A 17,336-nucleotide genomic window follows, 5' to 3' on the forward strand; every position below is an offset into this window, starting at 1 on the left:
AGAGCCTCAGAACTCAGGGAGAAGCAGTCCTCTGCTCTCTGTGACCGCTGAGAGGCCGGGCCTTGCAGACAGCTTGCAGGCTGCAGCCCTGAATGCATGTGAGGGGGCGGCTGCTGCAGGGAAGGGGGGCCTCGGGGTGGCTGAGCCATCCTCCGTAGCTCTAATTTCTGTTATTTAATGCCATCATCTCCCTGCCATTCTCCCTCTTCAAGTGTCAGATGTCTGCTTCTACCAAGACAAGAAAATGGCTTTCAAGGGAGAGGGAAATAGCTTCCCTCCTGGGGGGTCAGCAATCACAACCCTGACGACAGGGTCAGGAAACTGGTAGGGAACAGATAATGCAGGGAGCACCTTTCTGCAACTGGGACTTAGAGGCTCCACACTGGGGCTGGGGCTGCATGCCTGTGGCCAGCTCCCTGGGGAAGTGCATGTGGCCTAGAGCCACAGGGACCCTCGAAACCATCCTCCCTCCCCTCTGTGCAGATGGAGAAAATGGAGCCCTAGAGGGAAGGACTTCACCCAGCTCTCCTTGGCTGTCAACTGAGGAGGAGGAGAAAGACATCTGAAAGTGGGGGTAGGGTGAGATGGTGAGAAGCGACCATGATCCAGAAGGTTGGAGAAAGGAGACTGCATTCATTGCATGCAGTTCAGGGCCAGGAATGGATTTCTGGGCTTCGGACGCAAGGGGGTAGACTCAAGGTCACCTCCTCCAGGAGGCCTGTTCTGCATGGATTTTGTTCCTTCCAGACTATCTTCAGTCCTGTATGCCTCAGGCATGTGAACCAATGAATCTATTCCATTTACAAGTGTATTGTGAGCTCGTAAGTTGTTCAGTTTGTGTGTCAGGGTTTTTCTCTTTTTAATGTTTATTTATTGTTTTGAGAGACGGAGAGTGCAAGCAGGGGAGGGGCAGAGAAAGAGAGAGAGAGAGAGAGAGAGAATATCCCAAGCAGGCTCCGCACTGCCAGTGCAGAGCCTGATGCCAGACTCGAACTCATGCATGACTTGAGCCGAAATCAAGAGTCGATGCTTAACCAACTGAGCCACCCAGGCGTCCTGTGTGTCAGTTTTTAGACCGGAACTGATCATGCTCGTGGGACTCAAATGTGGCGTCGTGGGCAGAGGGCAAGGGGGTTAGGAATGCAATGATAATGACTAGGCAGCAGGAGACAGGCCTCTGAGTGAACTTCAGTGACTGACTTTGACTCTGACCCATTGTGTTCCACAGCCATGGCCCACAGGACACATAGCCCTAAAATGACACACCAGTGCTGGTCACAGCATGTCCCGAATCCCAGAGACTCCACGGGAACAATCAATCCCCCCACAGTAACATTACGCCGACAAGGAACACCTTCCCTTCTCCAAGTCTCAGGTTTCCTCCTGTGTGTGTGTGCTGGGGGGTGGAGGTTGATGGTGATGAAGGGCAGATCCCCCATGGATGTTTCCAGCAGGTACAGTCAGACTCCAGGATGGAGATCACTCCGTCGGCCCCTGACCCACGGATGGGGGACTGGGGTGCACAGGCAGAGGCTACAGAGGGAAGTTTCCCGTGCGTGGGAGGGAGCCAGCTCCAGGTTTCCTGCCACCAGCTGCATGGGTGTTTAGTGGCTTCCTTTCTGGGCAGGGCTCCACCAGACCCATCCTGTCCCCTGACGTTACCTCCTTATCTTCTTGGCAGGTTTAAGGCCACATGGCTGTGCTACCCCAACACCCCCCAGCTCTCCTTCCCCCAGAGTAAGAGGGAGTTTATCTGACTAGAATGAGGGTGGCCCGTCCAGTGCTGGGCAGAAAGCATCCCTGGGGTGAGGGGAGCAGCAAGGTGCAGGCCACAGTCTGGCTGCTGCGCTGGCTGGGGTGACTCTGGCTCCATTCTTCCCTGGGGGGGGGTTGGAGGGCAAGGGGAGGACAACACAGCCTGGAGCCTGGAGCCACGGAGTTTTCAGGGGCCACATTCCTTCTGGCACCTCACTGGACCTCTCTGAGAGATCCTGAAGGTTTCAGGACGAATTCCCACAGGCAGAGCTGTTTAAGAGCAAAACCTTGGGCTGGAAATTCCCAGTGATAAAATTTCTGGAAACATGAACTTGAAAATTCCTTGCTCGTAGCTGTGGGAGCCATCGTGGGGGCTCCCTCACTCTCTGAGCGAGCGATTAAGCGAGCATCCTCCCACTGGAGCGGGAGCTGGGGGAGGGGAGGGTGTCGGGGCTCCCCCCCCCCCCCACTCCAGCCCGGCATTTACCTCTTCCAAACAATCGCAGTTTTGTTTCATGGAAACGATTCCGTTCCCCCAGGAGCCTTTTAAATGACGCTTTCAAGGGTCTTTTTTTCTTATTCTTTCCATTTAAAACACCTTTTTTTTTTTTTCTTTTTGCCCCGGAGGGAGAAAAAAAAGAAGAAAAAGCTAATAAAGCAATCACCAAATGCTGAGCACCTGGCTCTAAGCCTGTGGCTTCTGATTGTGGCTTTGGCACCGACAGGCTGGGGGCTTTCATTAACAAGAAGTGGAGAGGAACGGAGCTGGCGGTGGCTGGTCCGGGGCATCCCCTCTGCCCTCTGTCCCTAAACTTCTGGCTCCGTCTCTCTCCCTTTGTTCCCTGCCTCCCGGTCCCTCTCCCCCATACCTTTCCCTTGTTCCCCACCCCCATCCCCTCCGGTCCCATTCCGGCCAGCCAGAGCTCTGGCCCTGTGCACCGGGCCTTCCGCTTACTGCCTCCGGCCCGGTGCACTCCACGTCTTCCCTCTCCTCCCCTTTCACTCTTTTAAATTCATTGTGCCTTTTATTGCTCGCTATTGCATACGCTGTTTCTATTGCCCTGGAGACTGGAATGGTTCACGCGGAGAAAGGCACACAATGTGGATTTCATTAACTTTACTGCCTGTTTCATCTTAGGGTGGGGGTGGGGAGCTGGCCCGGCTGGGGGAGCTGGGCACCTCTATGCTCACACGCCTTCACCATGGTGCCACACTTTTGGTGTCCCTGCCAGCTTGCCTCATCTAGAGAAGCCTCCCCTTCTGCCACTCCCTCCCACTCTCCTGTTGGAGGAGGATGCCCATGGCCCATTTCACAGGTGGGGAAACAGAGGCTCCAGAAGGCAGTGCTTGGGATGCTACTAAGAGGTGGGAGGTGGGAAAGGTGAGAACAGGTTAGACCCTGCCTGCTGGCCCCCTCCCAGGCTACTGTCCCCTAGTCCTTCAGAATAGGGACTATACTGTCGCCCCTCCTCCTCCCTTCCTGAGCTCCAGCACATACAGATGATTGGAGCAGGTCAGCGCCTCCTTGCAAATGAGGCAGTTTTATGGGCTTTAGAAAAACACTCCGATTGTTCCCTCAATTACCCTGAGCAGATTGAATATATTAATCTCTCTCTTAACTCGAGTGAGACTTGGCGGCTGCCCCTCCCCCAGCCACCAGCACCCCTCTGGCAGCACGGCTGGAGTGACTCCCAGCCCCTGGCCTTCTTGGCCCTAAGCAGGTCAGCCTGGGTCCAGGCAGCACACTTTTGCTGCCTGTGCGCGCGCGCGCGCGCGCGCACACACACACACACACACACACACACACGGCCCTAAGCAGGTCAGCCTGGGTCCAGGCAGCACACTTTTGCTGCCTGTGCGCGCGCGCGCGCGCACACACACACACACACACGCGCGCGCGCGCGCACAGCGGACAGCTGCTTTACATTTCTCTATCAATTTTCATTGATTTCCTCCTTGGCTGCTATTTGGAAGAGCCTTTTCCTCAAGTAAACTTGATCATGGGGATAGTGGGGGTGGGGGGTGGGAGGGAGACTGCAGGCAGCTCCCCCTTCTGCTCCTGTGACAACAGCCTCCAGCTTAAACACACTCTGCCTCAGGCAGCTGAGCCCCCGTTAAAAGCTACCTGAGGTTTCCCTTTGTAGCTCGATTTTCTTTTATTTCAGAGGAACAAAGGCACTGTCAAGGCGTTCCAGGAGAGCGCTGTCACCCACGCAGGGAGGGATGCAGACCCATCACGGTGATGGAGGGCTGAGGTTGGCAGGAGAGTCAGGGCTGGCCCGTGCTGGCCCAGAGACAAGGACATGACCAGCCCCCTCAGGAAGAGAAAGGCCGTCAACTAAATGTACCAAATTGCCCTGCAGGCCACCTGATGTCCCCTCTTCCTCTTCAGTAGCACTGAAAGATTTTCTCTCTCAGGGACCTCTGAAAGAGACCTCAGAGGTCCCTGGACATAGCAGATAAGAACCTGAACATGCATAAGTTGGGGGGGGTCTCATATTTATGTCCTTGCCAAGCCTGTCCCTCAGTCCTGCCCTGCCTGATTTCCAGGTCACCTCTATATGCCTTTGAGGTGCTATCAGGATCAGTGTCTGGAGCTCGGAAGGATGGGGTATACAATAGGTTTGGGATTCAGGCAGCTTACAATGAGAGGCAGGTATACTGGGGTCAGATAGACCTGGGTTCAGATCAATATCTAGCATTTATTTAGTAGCTATGTGGCCTTGTGCAGATTACATAACTTCCCTCAGCCTCCATTTCCACATCTGTGAAATGGAGGAGAGCAATCCTTGTGTCCTCGACTGCTGGAAAGACACATGAACTAGCTTACGGTTGCCTCTGCCCTGCAGGAGGCGTTGAATAAATGCTTGCTGTTCTAGTAATGAGTTAAGATGTCTGTATTGGGCAAAACTGATAGGTCCGGGCCTCAGTTTCTGCATCTAGAAAATAGGGTTGCTTCCTTTTGCCTAGCCGGCCTCCCAGGGGAGGAGTGATGGGAACTTGTGAGCCCCACCCTCTGGGACCCCCAGGTTTTGGAGTGGAGAAGGCTGGCCCAGCCTGGGTGCTAGTCGAGGAAGAAGCTCCATTAGCAGATTGTTGTAACTGAGCGTGCCAGATGGCCCTGCTGCCCTTCCCCCCCATCTCCACCTTCCCCCACTCCAGCCAGGGGCTACTGCTGACTCACACCTTCTGGAGTCTGTGTGAGTGAGTCTGAGTGTGAGTGTGTGTGTGTGTGTGTGTGTGTGTGTGTGAGAGAGAGAGAGAGAGAGAGAGAGAGAGAGGGAGGGAGGGAGGGAGAGATGTGTCTGGTGAAGGGGATATGGAGCGGAAGGGGGTGCCTGCTTCTGATGTCCTTCCAGCCAGCCCAGGGGAGGGAACCATGGTGGCCTTCTCATCTCCAGAAGTTACCTTCACAGTGAAAGAAGGAGGGGGGAGGGGCAGGAGGATCCAGTCATGTGGCGTTTTATGGTTGTCTTCCTTTCTTCTCCTTCACTTATACCACTGGAAGGTGGATGTGCCCCCAGCAGACACTCCTGAGCACAGCCACCCTCCTGGGTGTGCGGGTACGCACAGAGCCACCACATCTCATCCTGGACAGGCAGGGACCCTCCCCATCACAAAGAGAGATTCACACCAACTCACTGATAGACACACGTGGGTCACACACCCTCCCACACGCAGATCTGTACCTCCTTGGGACCCTCCTGGCTTTATCTCTCTGTACAGAACACCCCTCACCCCTGCCCCAGTGCAGCCTCTACCAGAGGGGAAAGAGACTTGGGGACATGGCATGTGTGATGTATGAGGTGAAATTAAAACCCCATGTGAAGCCAATCTGTAAGAACTGATCTTTAATAAAACAGTGGATGGGGGAGGGCGGCAGGGAAGGAACACTGATGGGCATCCAGCCCTGACCTGGGCCTGTTGGGAGTCAACTGAGACATCCCAGCCTGGGCTTGGGCTGGTTCTGCAGAGGTCCTGGGCTCAGGAGCAGCTGAGGCTAACAGGGCCCCACCCCCCTCCCCCAAGAGATGGAGAATGAGTGAGGATATCCCTCCTCCATCTGGATCTGATAGCCTGCCCTGGAGGCCAATGGCCCAACCTCCCTGAGCCCAGGGTGTTCATCGGTCCATCCATCCATCTGTCTGGCCATCCATTCCCCCAGCAGTAAACAAGGTCGCTGTATCCCCCAACCTTTGGGGAGCTGTCAGGCTGGGTGGGGAGAGGCAGTAGGAGGAGTTGGAGGACAGTGACTCTCCAAGCTGTCTGCGAGGGCTGCTGGGACCTGGGGAGGAAGTGATGGGCATGACCGGGTGGTCATCAAGGATTCGGTCTGCCATAGGAAAACCAGTTCTGGCGGGAGGCAGAAGACCCTATTTCTCAGTTGCACGAGAGCTGTGTGTGTGTAGCTTGGAGCAAAACACTTGACTTCACTGGGCCTCAAGTTCCTCATCTGTACGATGGGCAGAGCAGTGCCTACTGATGGCAAGGTTGTGAGGTCAGGTGAGGAGGGGGGTGGGAAATTGCTTGGTTCATTAAAACCCACCTCACAGATGTCAGGGGAACATCTGATCCCTGCCTCAAAGAAGGGGTGGGATTCCGGGAGAGATTGAGGATCGTGGTTTTCAAGTGGAGAGGTCAGTGTGAGCAAAGGTGTGGAAGCAGGAGTGTGGAGGTGTGTGCGTGGGAACAGCAAGAATGTTGTTCCCACCCTGGGATGAAGTGGGGAGAGCATGTTCATGGGATGGGGAGTTGCAGGGGTGCCAAGGGAATGGAGGGCAGGTACTGGCTCCATGTGCCCCAAACCCTCTGCCATCACCTGTTTTTCCCAGGCCTCTCTGAGCCAGGCTTGCAAAGCTGGAACCTGCGAAGCCCACTGAAGCATCACATGGGTCTTGGGAGGTGGGAAGGTAGCGTTCATAATGTCCATTTTCTGGAGCAGGAAACTGAGCCCCTAGTGGAGGTGGATGGCTTGCCTGAGTCTTCCCATGGAGTCAGTAGCAAAGCCAGGCTGGAACCCAGGGGCCCGCCAAGCCTTTTGTCGTTTCAGGTACAGCAACCAGCACAGAGGTGGGAGTGACTTATGGCACTCTGTCTCAGGGAGACCCGTATTTTGGTGAGCTTTCTACATGGTGTGGCGGGATCAAGGGGCAGCAGTTTGGGGGAACAGTTTTCTTCCCGGCAAGCCAGATCACTGAGGCTTAAGGTGACCCCAACAACGAGTGCTCACTGTGCTGGGTGATTGGGGAGAGGGACTAGGAACGGGGCTGGGGCTGTCAATGGCTCAGAGGCTCCACGCAACCCCCCCTAGCCCACTGGAGTTGGTGGATGACACAGAAAACAGTGTTGCATAAATAATCTCAGGACAGAATCCAGCCCTTTCCCAACCTGAGGGGTGAGAGAAAGTTATAGCTAAGAAGGTACAGTGGATAAACATGGACCTTGGACTCGGATCCCTGCTCTGCCCCATACCGGGTGTTCCTGATCAGGTCACTTCTCTGTTTTCTCTTCTGTGAAATGGCTGGCCGCGGGGGGGGGGCAAGGGGGGGGTGATGGTTACTTTGCAGCATGATTGTGAGGATTAAATCATATGCTAGCCTGACTACAATTCGGGAGCCCTTCCTGGAGGAGAGGAGATTCCAAAGACTTCCAGAACAGAGACAGACTGGAAGGCACCAGGGATCCAGGCTTGGAGGCAGGGACGGGACACACATCCGCAGGCCTTCTGCTGCTGCTACGGGGAGGTGCCTGATTCTTCCGCGCAAGTAATGTGTGTTAAATCCTGCTTCTGTTCCAGGCCTGGCCTCTCAGAGCTCTTGGGGAGATAAGAGACCACAGCGAGGCCACTGTGGTCCTTGGATGTCAGAGGGGAAGCCACTGGGTCTACTCTGGGGGAAGGGGGAAAGACTTCTACCTTAAATCCCTGCTCTGCCATCGTCCTGCGCTGGGACTTAATCCCTCTGTGCCTCCTTTCTTCCTTTGTAAAATGGGGGATGACAGTGCCCCCCAACACACACAAGATTGTTGGCTTGAATATGCAATGAATTTAAAGAAGATATTAAATACTCACAGAACATTAGCTATTATGATCCTTGTGCTGGGTGAATGGCAGCTTGCCGGATAGACAGGTTGGAGGGCTACACTCCAGGGGGTGGGAACGTTTAGGCAAAGGCCCAGAAGCTTGAGAGAGCACAGTTTCTTTTGGGAACTTGGGGGAATAAAAGGTGGGGAGCGTGGGGTCAGGTGAGGGGCCGGCCATGGGGGCACACCCAGGAGAGAGAGGGCGGAGTCTGCCCCCACCTCGCACCCAGCAGGAAGCCTGCCCTTGAGTCACTTCTGGGCTGGGAGGCGGTGGGGGCCACGTGGAGCTGAGGCCCTCGGGTGGGCATGGGGGAGGGGGGGTGGGGAAATATTATTTTAATCTTCCTCTTAAAGCATAATTGCTTTTTGTCGGCGGGTGTTCCGGGAGCCGCCTCCCCGAGAGATTGCTTTGCAGGCTCCTGTCCGCCAGGAGCCAGGCAGGGCTGGGCCAGCTCCGTGCTGCATTAATACTCCGCAAATGCGATTTCATGGCCTCAAATGAGATTAGGGCCAGAGGCTGTGCTCTCTGGTGGAGATGGTGGGCGGTGTGGGCGAGGGACCCGAGCTGAGTAGGGAATCTGAGAGGGAGGGAATCAGGGATCCCAAGCCCGCTGGCCCTGAATAAGCAGTTTCCTGTAACTGGAGCTCCCCCGACCTGCTGGCTCATCCCAGCTGCAGAGCAAGCCCTGAGGCCCTGTCTGGTGGCGTGGCGGGTGGTGGCGTGGCGGGTGGTGGGTGACGGCTGGGGTACTCTGGGCTGTCTCCCCCACCCCAGACTCCCCACAAGCCCCTCAGTAAAGGCAAGGGCTGTGATTCCAAGTACAGTCTCTGCAGCCATGTGGCCTGGGTCTGAAGCTTGGCCCTTCTGCTCCAGGCTCTGCCTCTGTTTTCCCATCTGTGAAATGGGGACTAGAATAGTACCTATCTCACGCCTATTTGTGACAACTGAGTTCGTGTCTGTAAAACGTATAGAAAGGCCTGCCACATAGCAAGTGCTTGTTGAGTGTTTGATTTTACTATGAGGTTCACCCACCAGCTATTTGTGCCCTAGAAGGGGAGAGAAGGCCACTGAGGGCTTGGACCCTGGAGGAAGGAGGCTTATCTGGGGGGCAGTCACCATTATCCTAGGCTGAAGTGGGGGCTTCTGGGGAACTACAGGGAGGAGGAAGACATCTGATGTTAATGTCATCCCTCACTCATTCAGTGAACACCCACCTGGCACCAACTTTGTGCCAGGCAATAGTCTGGCCCCTGAGGATGGGACCGCCAGGCACAGTCCCTGTCCTCAGAGGAGACAGTCCCTCTCCCAGAAAGTAATAGTGGGTCATGTACCTGGGCGCAGAGAGGCCTGGGGGCTGTGGATCTGATACCCCTGGGTGGGGATGGGGGCAGTGGGAGAAGGTTTCAGGGCAGATTTGCTAGAGGTTGTTCCATTTGTGTCTTGAGGACGCATCATGAATGATTCAGGCTGGCAGAGGGACGACAACAGTCCAGGCAGATGGAGCAGTGAATGTGAAGGTCGGGAAGCTGGAGAGATCAGAGCCCATTTCAGGGGGCCACAGGCGTGTAGTGTGGCTGGAGCGTGGGTGTGAGGCAGGGATCGGTTTCCACGAGGCTGGAGAGACTGGGGTGAGTAGACTGGGAGGCCTTCCGGGGTCTCCTGAGAAAACTCCAATCTCTCCTGAGAGCAGTGGGGCCCTCCTGAAGTGTTTACTGAAAGAGAGGAGGGACCTAGTCACATTTGTGGGGTTGGAAGAGTCAGGGCGAGGGTTCAGCCTATGGCACCCCCAGCCCGAGTGGACCCCGAGTGGACCCCCTCCTCCACTTCGGTGGGTCTGGCTTCTGCGCCCCCACCTGAGGAAAGGGAATGGCAGGTGGCTTCCATTGCTTACCCCTTTATTTAGTTCTTTGTTAATGAGTTATTGATTTTTCAAAAGAAAAATGCCCCAAAGCCACGTTGCATCTTTAGCAAAGTGATTCACGACGTGAAGATAGGCCCTGGGCCGCCCCCAGTGAGAACTCTGGTTACCGAATGCTGAGAAGGCTCCTTCAACAAGGCGGTCAATAAATGTGCCTGCTGAGCCAACGAGAACAGCGCGCCTGTTACAATCACCCCAAGTCCCCTGTTGCAAAGCGGGGGCCACGGGGGTTCAGGTGGGCACACGCTGGTGTGCACGTGGAGGAAGTGCGGTTCAGTGCCGCTTGCCATGTGCCGGGCCTCTGTTCTCTCACCTGCTCCTCACCAGGCCCCTGCCAGGTAGGCTATCCTCGCTGCTTTACAGAGGAGAAATTGCCGCCCTGACAGGCCAGAGGACTTGCCCAGATGCTTGCTGCGGGGCCTGGCCGAGCCAAGGTTAAGGCCAGGCAGGCTGCGGATTCACCACCATAATTATAGGAGGTGACCCTTCTGAAGTCGGCCACTCAACAGCCAACAGATGAACACCTGCTATGTATTCCACTCCGGCTGCGGGGACGTGATGTGGTGTTTGGAGAACAGAGACTCTGTAAGAGAACTGCCTCAGTTGACACCTGTCAAATTCTGGGGGAGGGGCAGGGACTTGGCCAGGTGCCACACCCCTGCCTCTGGTTTATCACCTGTTGGGGGTGAACTCAGCAGCACACACACAGGCAGGTGTCACCATGGACAAAGAGGACTGTTCAGAGCAGGGGATGAAGGGAGTCAGGAATGCTTCCTCGATGAACTGTCTTGAGCCAGACCGTAAGGACAAATTGAACTTAGGTAGGAAAGCAGGCGACTTTTCTGGCAAGGGGTCTGCCAGAAAGGTGTGGCTGTGCGGAGGGGTCCAGAAGCTGGGCACAGAGTGGATCTGGGGAAAAGGGAGACCGGGGCTAGAATATCTGGTGGCGGGGGAGGGCATGTGAAGGTTTGAGCACTGGGTGGAGGTGTCCGTATTTCACCCTACAGACACTTTTTGCTTCTCTGGCCCATTTCTGCTGGGGAGAACCTGCCAGGTCCCAGTTTGTTCAGCAAGGAAAAGAACAAGCATTTTTGGAGCACTCAACTGAGTATCAGTGCTAAGAGCAGTACCTCCATTGCCTCATTCAATCCTCAGAGCAGCCCTGATTTCCCCTCTGTATAAAAAGGGACACCAGGGGCACCTGGGTGGCTCAGTCAGTTAAGCGTCCGACTTTGGCTCAGGTCATGATCTTGCGGTTTTGTGAGTTCGAGCCCCGCGTCGGGCTCTGTGCTGAAACCTCGGAGCCGGGAGCCTACTTCAGATTCTGTGTCTCCCTCTCTCTCTCTCTCTCTGCCCCTCTCCTGCCTGTGCTCTGTCTCTCTCTGTCTCTCAAAAATGAATAAATGTAAAAAAAAAAAAATTAAAAAAGGAAGGACACCAAAGCTCAGAGAGGGTCACTATTCTGAACCAAGATCACACAGCTATAAGCTTCGCTAAGTTTCCCACACCCTCCATCCTTTATCTTTCCCAGAAGCCCAGTGCAGTGGACCAGACGAAATACAGAGAAAGTGATGGGGGTGGAGAGTGGAGGGTGGGAGGAATATGGAGGATGTCAAGGGGTGTGGGACAGGACTAAGGGGAAAGGAAGGCCAAGTTTGCAGGCCCTGGGAGACACCCTTCCCTGGACTGGATGCAGGGATATCTAGGCCTAAAGGGACAATTGGAGCTGGGCCCTGGGACACAGCATGAGGAAGTATGGACAGCTGTGAATCACAGTGCAAAGCCATAGGAGGAAGCAGGACCTTTCCTTCCCCAAGAGCCAGCCTCAGATCCAGTCCAGTGGCTTGCCCTCCATAGCTGGAGGCTCCCTAAATGGCTGTGTTTAACCCCTGGCCCAGCTTCAGGGCAGGTCCAAGTACTCTCTCCTGGAGGGAGGTGGGGAGGGTTACCTATTAGCTGTGAGATCACTCATTACCTGCTTCTGCTCACACTGGAATCTGAGTCATCAAAGCTTGGGGCTGGCCTCTAGGCATTTGGGGAGCAGGCTCATTTCCCTTGGCTGGGGGAGGCAGAGTACCCCTTACCAGGGATGGGCAATGAGGCAAGAGAAGGAGCTGGGGAGGCAGAGGGAAAGGTGAGGTTCGTGGTGTTGTTAAGTAGGAAAGCCACATGCAGTCCCAGGCTGATGGCATTCTCATTGGCCAGGAGGAGGCAGTTCTGGGGGTAGGGCTAGCGTGGCACAAGAGTGTCACAGGGGTCCTTGGCCCAGGGAGCCGGCCAGCCCACAAATGAGGTGGTAGGAAGGCCCTTCTGGTGGCTGCTGAGTGTGCAGGGCTCGCTAGCACTCCGGAGCCAGACCGCCTGGAACCAGTGCATTTATCTTCTTCCCAGGCAGGAAGGCCAAAGGCTAGGGCTCCAGGGGTACAAAGCTCAGATGGCTGGTAGGGCAGCTGGGTGAGAGCGCAGAGCCCACATGCAGGGGGGGTGAGGGGCCACAGTGAAGCAGGGAAGGGACTGGGGTAAAAATTTGAGGAGATGTGGGGCGCCTGGGTGGCGCAGTCGGTTAAGCGTCCGACTTCAGCCAGGTCACGATCTCGCGGTCCGTGAGTTCGAGCCCCGCGTCAGGCTCTGGGCTGATGGCTCAGAGCCTGGAGCCTGTTTCCGATTCTGTGTCTCCCTCTCTCTCTGCCCCTCCCCCGTTCATGCTCTGTCTCTCTCTGTCCCAAAAATAAAAAAACGTTGAAAAAAAAAATTGAAAAAAAAAAATTTGAGGAGATGTGATGGCAGGAACACTCTCAAGCCCTGAGAACCAGTGCTCACTGGTTTCCTTAAACTTTGCTCCCAAAGTGTCCTGCTGGCCTCTCTCAAGCCCTGCTGCAGAAGGCTGAACTGGGCCGTGAATGGCTCACGTAGGTACTGAGGCAGCACTGGTCCCCCTCCCCTGTCTGCTGCTGCAGCCTCGGAAACTAACAGGAAGGAGGAGGCACAGTAAGGTGGCTGGGGAACCATCCCTGAGACCCTTTCCACCCGTGCGCCTGCCTGGTGGGGATGAGATGGGCCCAGGAGGCAGGGGCTCCACCTTCAGCAGACCTGGGAGGGAGAAAACTGGCTGTGGGACTCCCAGCTTCCATCTCCGGCCATCTGGGTGACCTTGGCTGGTCTTTCCAATTCTGATTGTAGGTGAGGCCTCAGTTTTTGAGGCCTCAGTTTTTGTCTCTAAATTGGGGACAGCTGCATCCTTCCTGCCTCTCTCTAGACTAGGGGTGGAGGGGTAAGGAGGAGGCCTCCAGAAAGCCATAAGCTTCTGCCTCTTGTTGCCAGGATGGGCCTGCTTTGGTCCCCAGACCCAGGAAAATGGGAAGAACCCTCAATATGGGCTCTGAAACAGCTGGCAGAAGAAAGAGGCAGGCCGCAGGAGTTTTCCAGCACCTCTCAACCCCACCCAGTACCCCAGATCTCACCTTTGCCGGACCAGGGTTCTGACCATGTTTCGGGGCCCGGTTCCCATCTAGCCTCCCCGGGGAGCAGACCTCACCCCAGGCCAAGGGCCAGTCACTCCTCATTCTGCCATCTCACTGTCCGGAAAAGGACTTCGAACCGCGTCTGGCACAGGGTAAGTGCTCAATAAAAAGAATTGTTACCTTTGTAATAATTTCTTGTGGAGCTCAGAATTGGATTTGTCGGCCGTCGTTAGCTATTTATAGTTTATTTGCAACAATATAATGAACACCCATTAGCTGACCGCCCAATCGAAGAGACGTTACAATAACATATCTACTTATTCCCCATTCTCTCTGTCACCTTCCGGCCCAGCCGCCAAGAAGAAACCATTTTCTTGAACTTTGTGTTTATTATTATTTTGTATGTTTTTATTTAAAAAAAAATTTTTTTAACATTTATTCATTTTTTGAGAGACAGAGAGAGAGCACAAGCAGGGGAGGGGCAGAGAGAGAGGGAGACACAGAATCGGAAACAGGCTCCAGGCTCCGAGCGGTCAGCCCAGAGCCCGATGCAGGGCTTGAACTCATGAAACGCGAGATCATGACCTGAGCCGAAGTCGGACGCTCAAGCGACTGAGCCACCCAGGCGCCCCATGTTTATTATTATGAAACAAACGAAAGACCACAGGCACCCAAAGAGGCAGGATGGCTGTACATTCATTAACAGAAATAACTGTTTTTACCAATCAGGTTGCAACTTCCTGCGGGTAGCATCTGGGTCTCCACAGTGGGGCTGGGCATACAGAGCCATTGGTGAATCGGGTTGATAGACTGTTTGGGGTCTCAAAAGCAGGGAGGGTGAGGACTGGATGCCAGAGAGCAGGCAGGACCCACCTCCAAAAATAGGGAGAAGGGCTTCTGCTCCCCCGCCCCACTATACCTGGACTATACCCATGTGGCTTCTGCTCTGCCCTATGACGTCACACAGTGTTGCCCAGGTGACCCAGCTGGGTGGACAAGCTCACAGCTTTTCCAGGTCTTGGCAGAGAAAGGGCCACCCACCCCTGTCTTTACCTTCCTGGGGGTACAAAGAGCCGATTGTTTCCGTTGCTGACCCCTACCCAGCTGGTCACAGCCCAGAGCCCTGAGGACACCTCCACTCCAAGAATGTCTCACTTCTGAGAAAGTTCCAGGCTGCCCCCCACCTTGCCATCTCCAACCCCCCACTGTTTCCCCCCCATCTAGCTCCCAGAGCCAGCGTATGCTCCCCCAACCCGAGACAACACTGACGCTCTATACTGTTTGCCAAGCCCCAAGACTCCACGGTGCCCAGGCCAGCTGGGCAGGGCCAGTGCCTGGTCAGCCACCAATATCAGGTACTGGTCCCCAAGATTGTTAAACAAGGCCAAACACTCCTGCCCCCAAGAGGATGGGACGCAAAAAGAAAAAGGTGAGGGCTAGGGGCAGGGGTCATTCATCTGTATGAGCTCATCTCTCCTTCAAAGTCCCTTGTTTTATTTGCTCCTAAATCATGACAAAAGCTTCCCTTATCTGGGTCCCAGTTTTCACAGCCGTGAAATGGAGAGTGAGGTGGTCTCTCAGTGTTCTTCCAAGGTAGGCATACTGTACTCTGGGGCCACGTGGGATCTGAATTCGGTGTGTTTGCAGGTGTTATCAGCTCCTGGTACCCTTACCTGGTTGTTTCTGTCTTGTATCCCCATGACCCAGAGAAAAATGTGGCTTGAATGGGTATAGTACCCCTGCCCCCGCAGAGCCTGGAAAGGAGTTTTTGCTGTGTTGTCACAAAGGCGCAGAGACCCTACTGAGATGCCTCAACCATCCCCCTCCAGGATCTTCTGGGAGATTCCCACACTGCTGCCCTGGGACTGCCAATGCTCCACCATCCTCCACCCTTGCAGCCCTGGCCCAGACCCCTGCCCCAGGCCGCAGATGCTCCAACTCCTAGAAAGAAGGGCTTCTTGTTGGTTTTGATCACTGCTGTATCCCCAGAATTCAGAACAGTGCTGACACATAGTAGGTGCTTAATAAATATCTGTGACAGAACAGCAAGACCTTGCCAGGAGGGGACTAAAATCTCTGAGTGGTGAAATGCAGACTGTTCAATATGAGGCCTCCCTTGTCTCCTGCTAACTGGCAAGGCTGAGCCTATGGCCTCGACTGTGCCAAGTACCAACTGGGGTGGCAGAATGAGCTAAGACCAAAGGCACCAGGTACTTGCTAAGCTGGGAACACCCTCTCTTGCTGTTAGACTCAAACCAAATAGCTACAGGTGCCCCACTGTGGTTTCTACTTTATTACCCTCGACTTTGGTGTCTGGGGTTCCTGGTGTTCTCTACCCAAAGCTGGCTCCTCCCCTTGACTCTACCCTTTAAGCTACTTTCTTGAATGTCACACACTCAGGACCGGGCACCAGGCTGGCCTGACCTAGAGACCTTAAGCTGCCAGCTGGTCCTGAAGCTCATTCCCACCCACCCACCCAAACTGGGTTTGGGGATCCAAGGAGCATTCGTAGGAGCCCTGAGAAGGAAATGGATTTGTTTGATTTATTTTTTTTTAATGCTTATTTAAAAAGAGAGTGTGTGAGAGAGAGAGTGTGTGCAAGCGGGGGAGGGGCAGTGAGAGAGGGAGAGAGAATCCCGAGCAGGCTCCGCACTGTCAGCACAGAGCCCGACTTGGGATTTGAACTCACGAACCATGAGATCATGACCTGAACTGAAACCAAAGCGAGACGTTTAACCAACTGAGCCACCCAGGTGCCCCGCATTTGTTTTGTTTAATTCATAATTTTGTGGAACATTTTTAATGACTGGGTAGAATCTCCTGTAAGAATGTTCATATTGTGTACATATAGTATCACATATTCCTATTTCCTCTTTTGTGAAGCTTCTATTCATGTCTTTTTTATTGTGGTGATGCTTCCAGATCTCTGTGTATTGGGGATATTCATCCCTTTATATCTATTGCAGATATTTTCTCCTATTTGTTTTTTCTCTGGACTGTGGTGAATTGGAGGCTATCATAGAAGTTGGTGTGGATTGTTAATGTAATCCGAGCGATCAGTCTTTTCTTTATGATTTCTGATTTTTGCGGCATCTTCAAAAGAGTCTTCCCTTGTCCAAACGCCACAACTCCCATGGCTAGTACTTACTAACAAGTACTGGCTACTTGGGTAATGAGCCCGAGGGCGTATACGTTGTGGCCCAGAGAAAGCTCAGCATGTCCAGAAAACACTAACAGGGCAGAGCAGAGACCTCACAAGGTGGAGACACAGACCCCATCCCACTTCCCACTCTGCCCGCTAGCAAAGCCGAGGGCCCAGACACAAGGGCTTTGGTCTCCCTGAGCCTGATTCCCCACCTAGGAGAGGGCCCTCCAGTGGCCATTGTAACTCCCAAGCAAGTTTAGATGCTGAAACTAGAAGGAACATGAAAGGCCATTTTTTAACTCAAAGCCCTTAAGATACAGCTGGGGAACCGGAATCCGGGTGAGGGGGGACTTTGGTCCTGATGCAGACACAGCTCCGAGGGAAGCCTGCAGATTGTCCTTCCAGAGGTAGGAAGGAAGGAAGGGGAAGGCTGAGAGGTTGGCCCACAGTCCCCGCTCCAGGCCTCCCTGGCCCTGGGCCCAGCCTGCCCAGCGGCACATGCCTGCGGCCCTCACCAGGAGGCGCCAGCCTGGCATCTGGCCTCATGCCCAGAAGTGAAGCACGAGCAGTTTTTGTCCAGCCTCCTGGAAGCTGTATTTCCCAGAAGGCTGTCCCACAAGGGGAGGCATAGAGGCAGTAGGGGACAGAGAGAGGACACAACTCATGGGCCTGGTCTGCAGAATCACTGGTTGGGCTGTGGGGCTACCGTGATGCTGGGTCCTCACTTCTGGGGGCCATAGGAGGCTGGGGACAGGCCCTGTACCCCCACAGAAACAAGGGGGAGGGGGCCACCATCTTGGGCTTCTCCTGGGCATCAGGGTGATGGAGAGACACGTTAGTCACCCCTCCTGACCTCACTGCAGAACCTTAGGCCTTCCACAGGGAAGATTACAAAACCATTCCAGATATCCCCACTGACCAGGTGGGAAAAGTAAGACCCCACTGGGAGCTGGGGCAGACCTGGACTGAAACCTA

At 54.6% G+C, this 17,336-nt stretch overlaps 1 protein-coding gene across 1 annotated transcript in view; it reads left to right on the forward strand.

Annotated features, from left to right (window-relative positions):
- LOC121041982 (coiled-coil domain-containing protein 33-like) overlaps window positions 1–17,336 on the forward strand; it is a 72,056-nt gene that overhangs the window by 7,654 nt on the left and 47,066 nt on the right. Inside the window, 1 exon segment of the mRNA XM_040493249.1 lies at window positions 13,268–13,368. Coding sequence (XP_040349183.1) covers window positions 13,268–13,368 — 101 coding nt within the window.

Source organism: Herpailurus yagouaroundi, unplaced genomic scaffold (assembly GCF_014898765.1).
Source record: "Herpailurus yagouaroundi ecotype Mexico unplaced genomic scaffold, PumYag 184, whole genome shotgun sequence".
Classification (NCBI taxonomy): domain Eukaryota; kingdom Metazoa; phylum Chordata; class Mammalia; order Carnivora; family Felidae; genus Herpailurus; species Herpailurus yagouaroundi.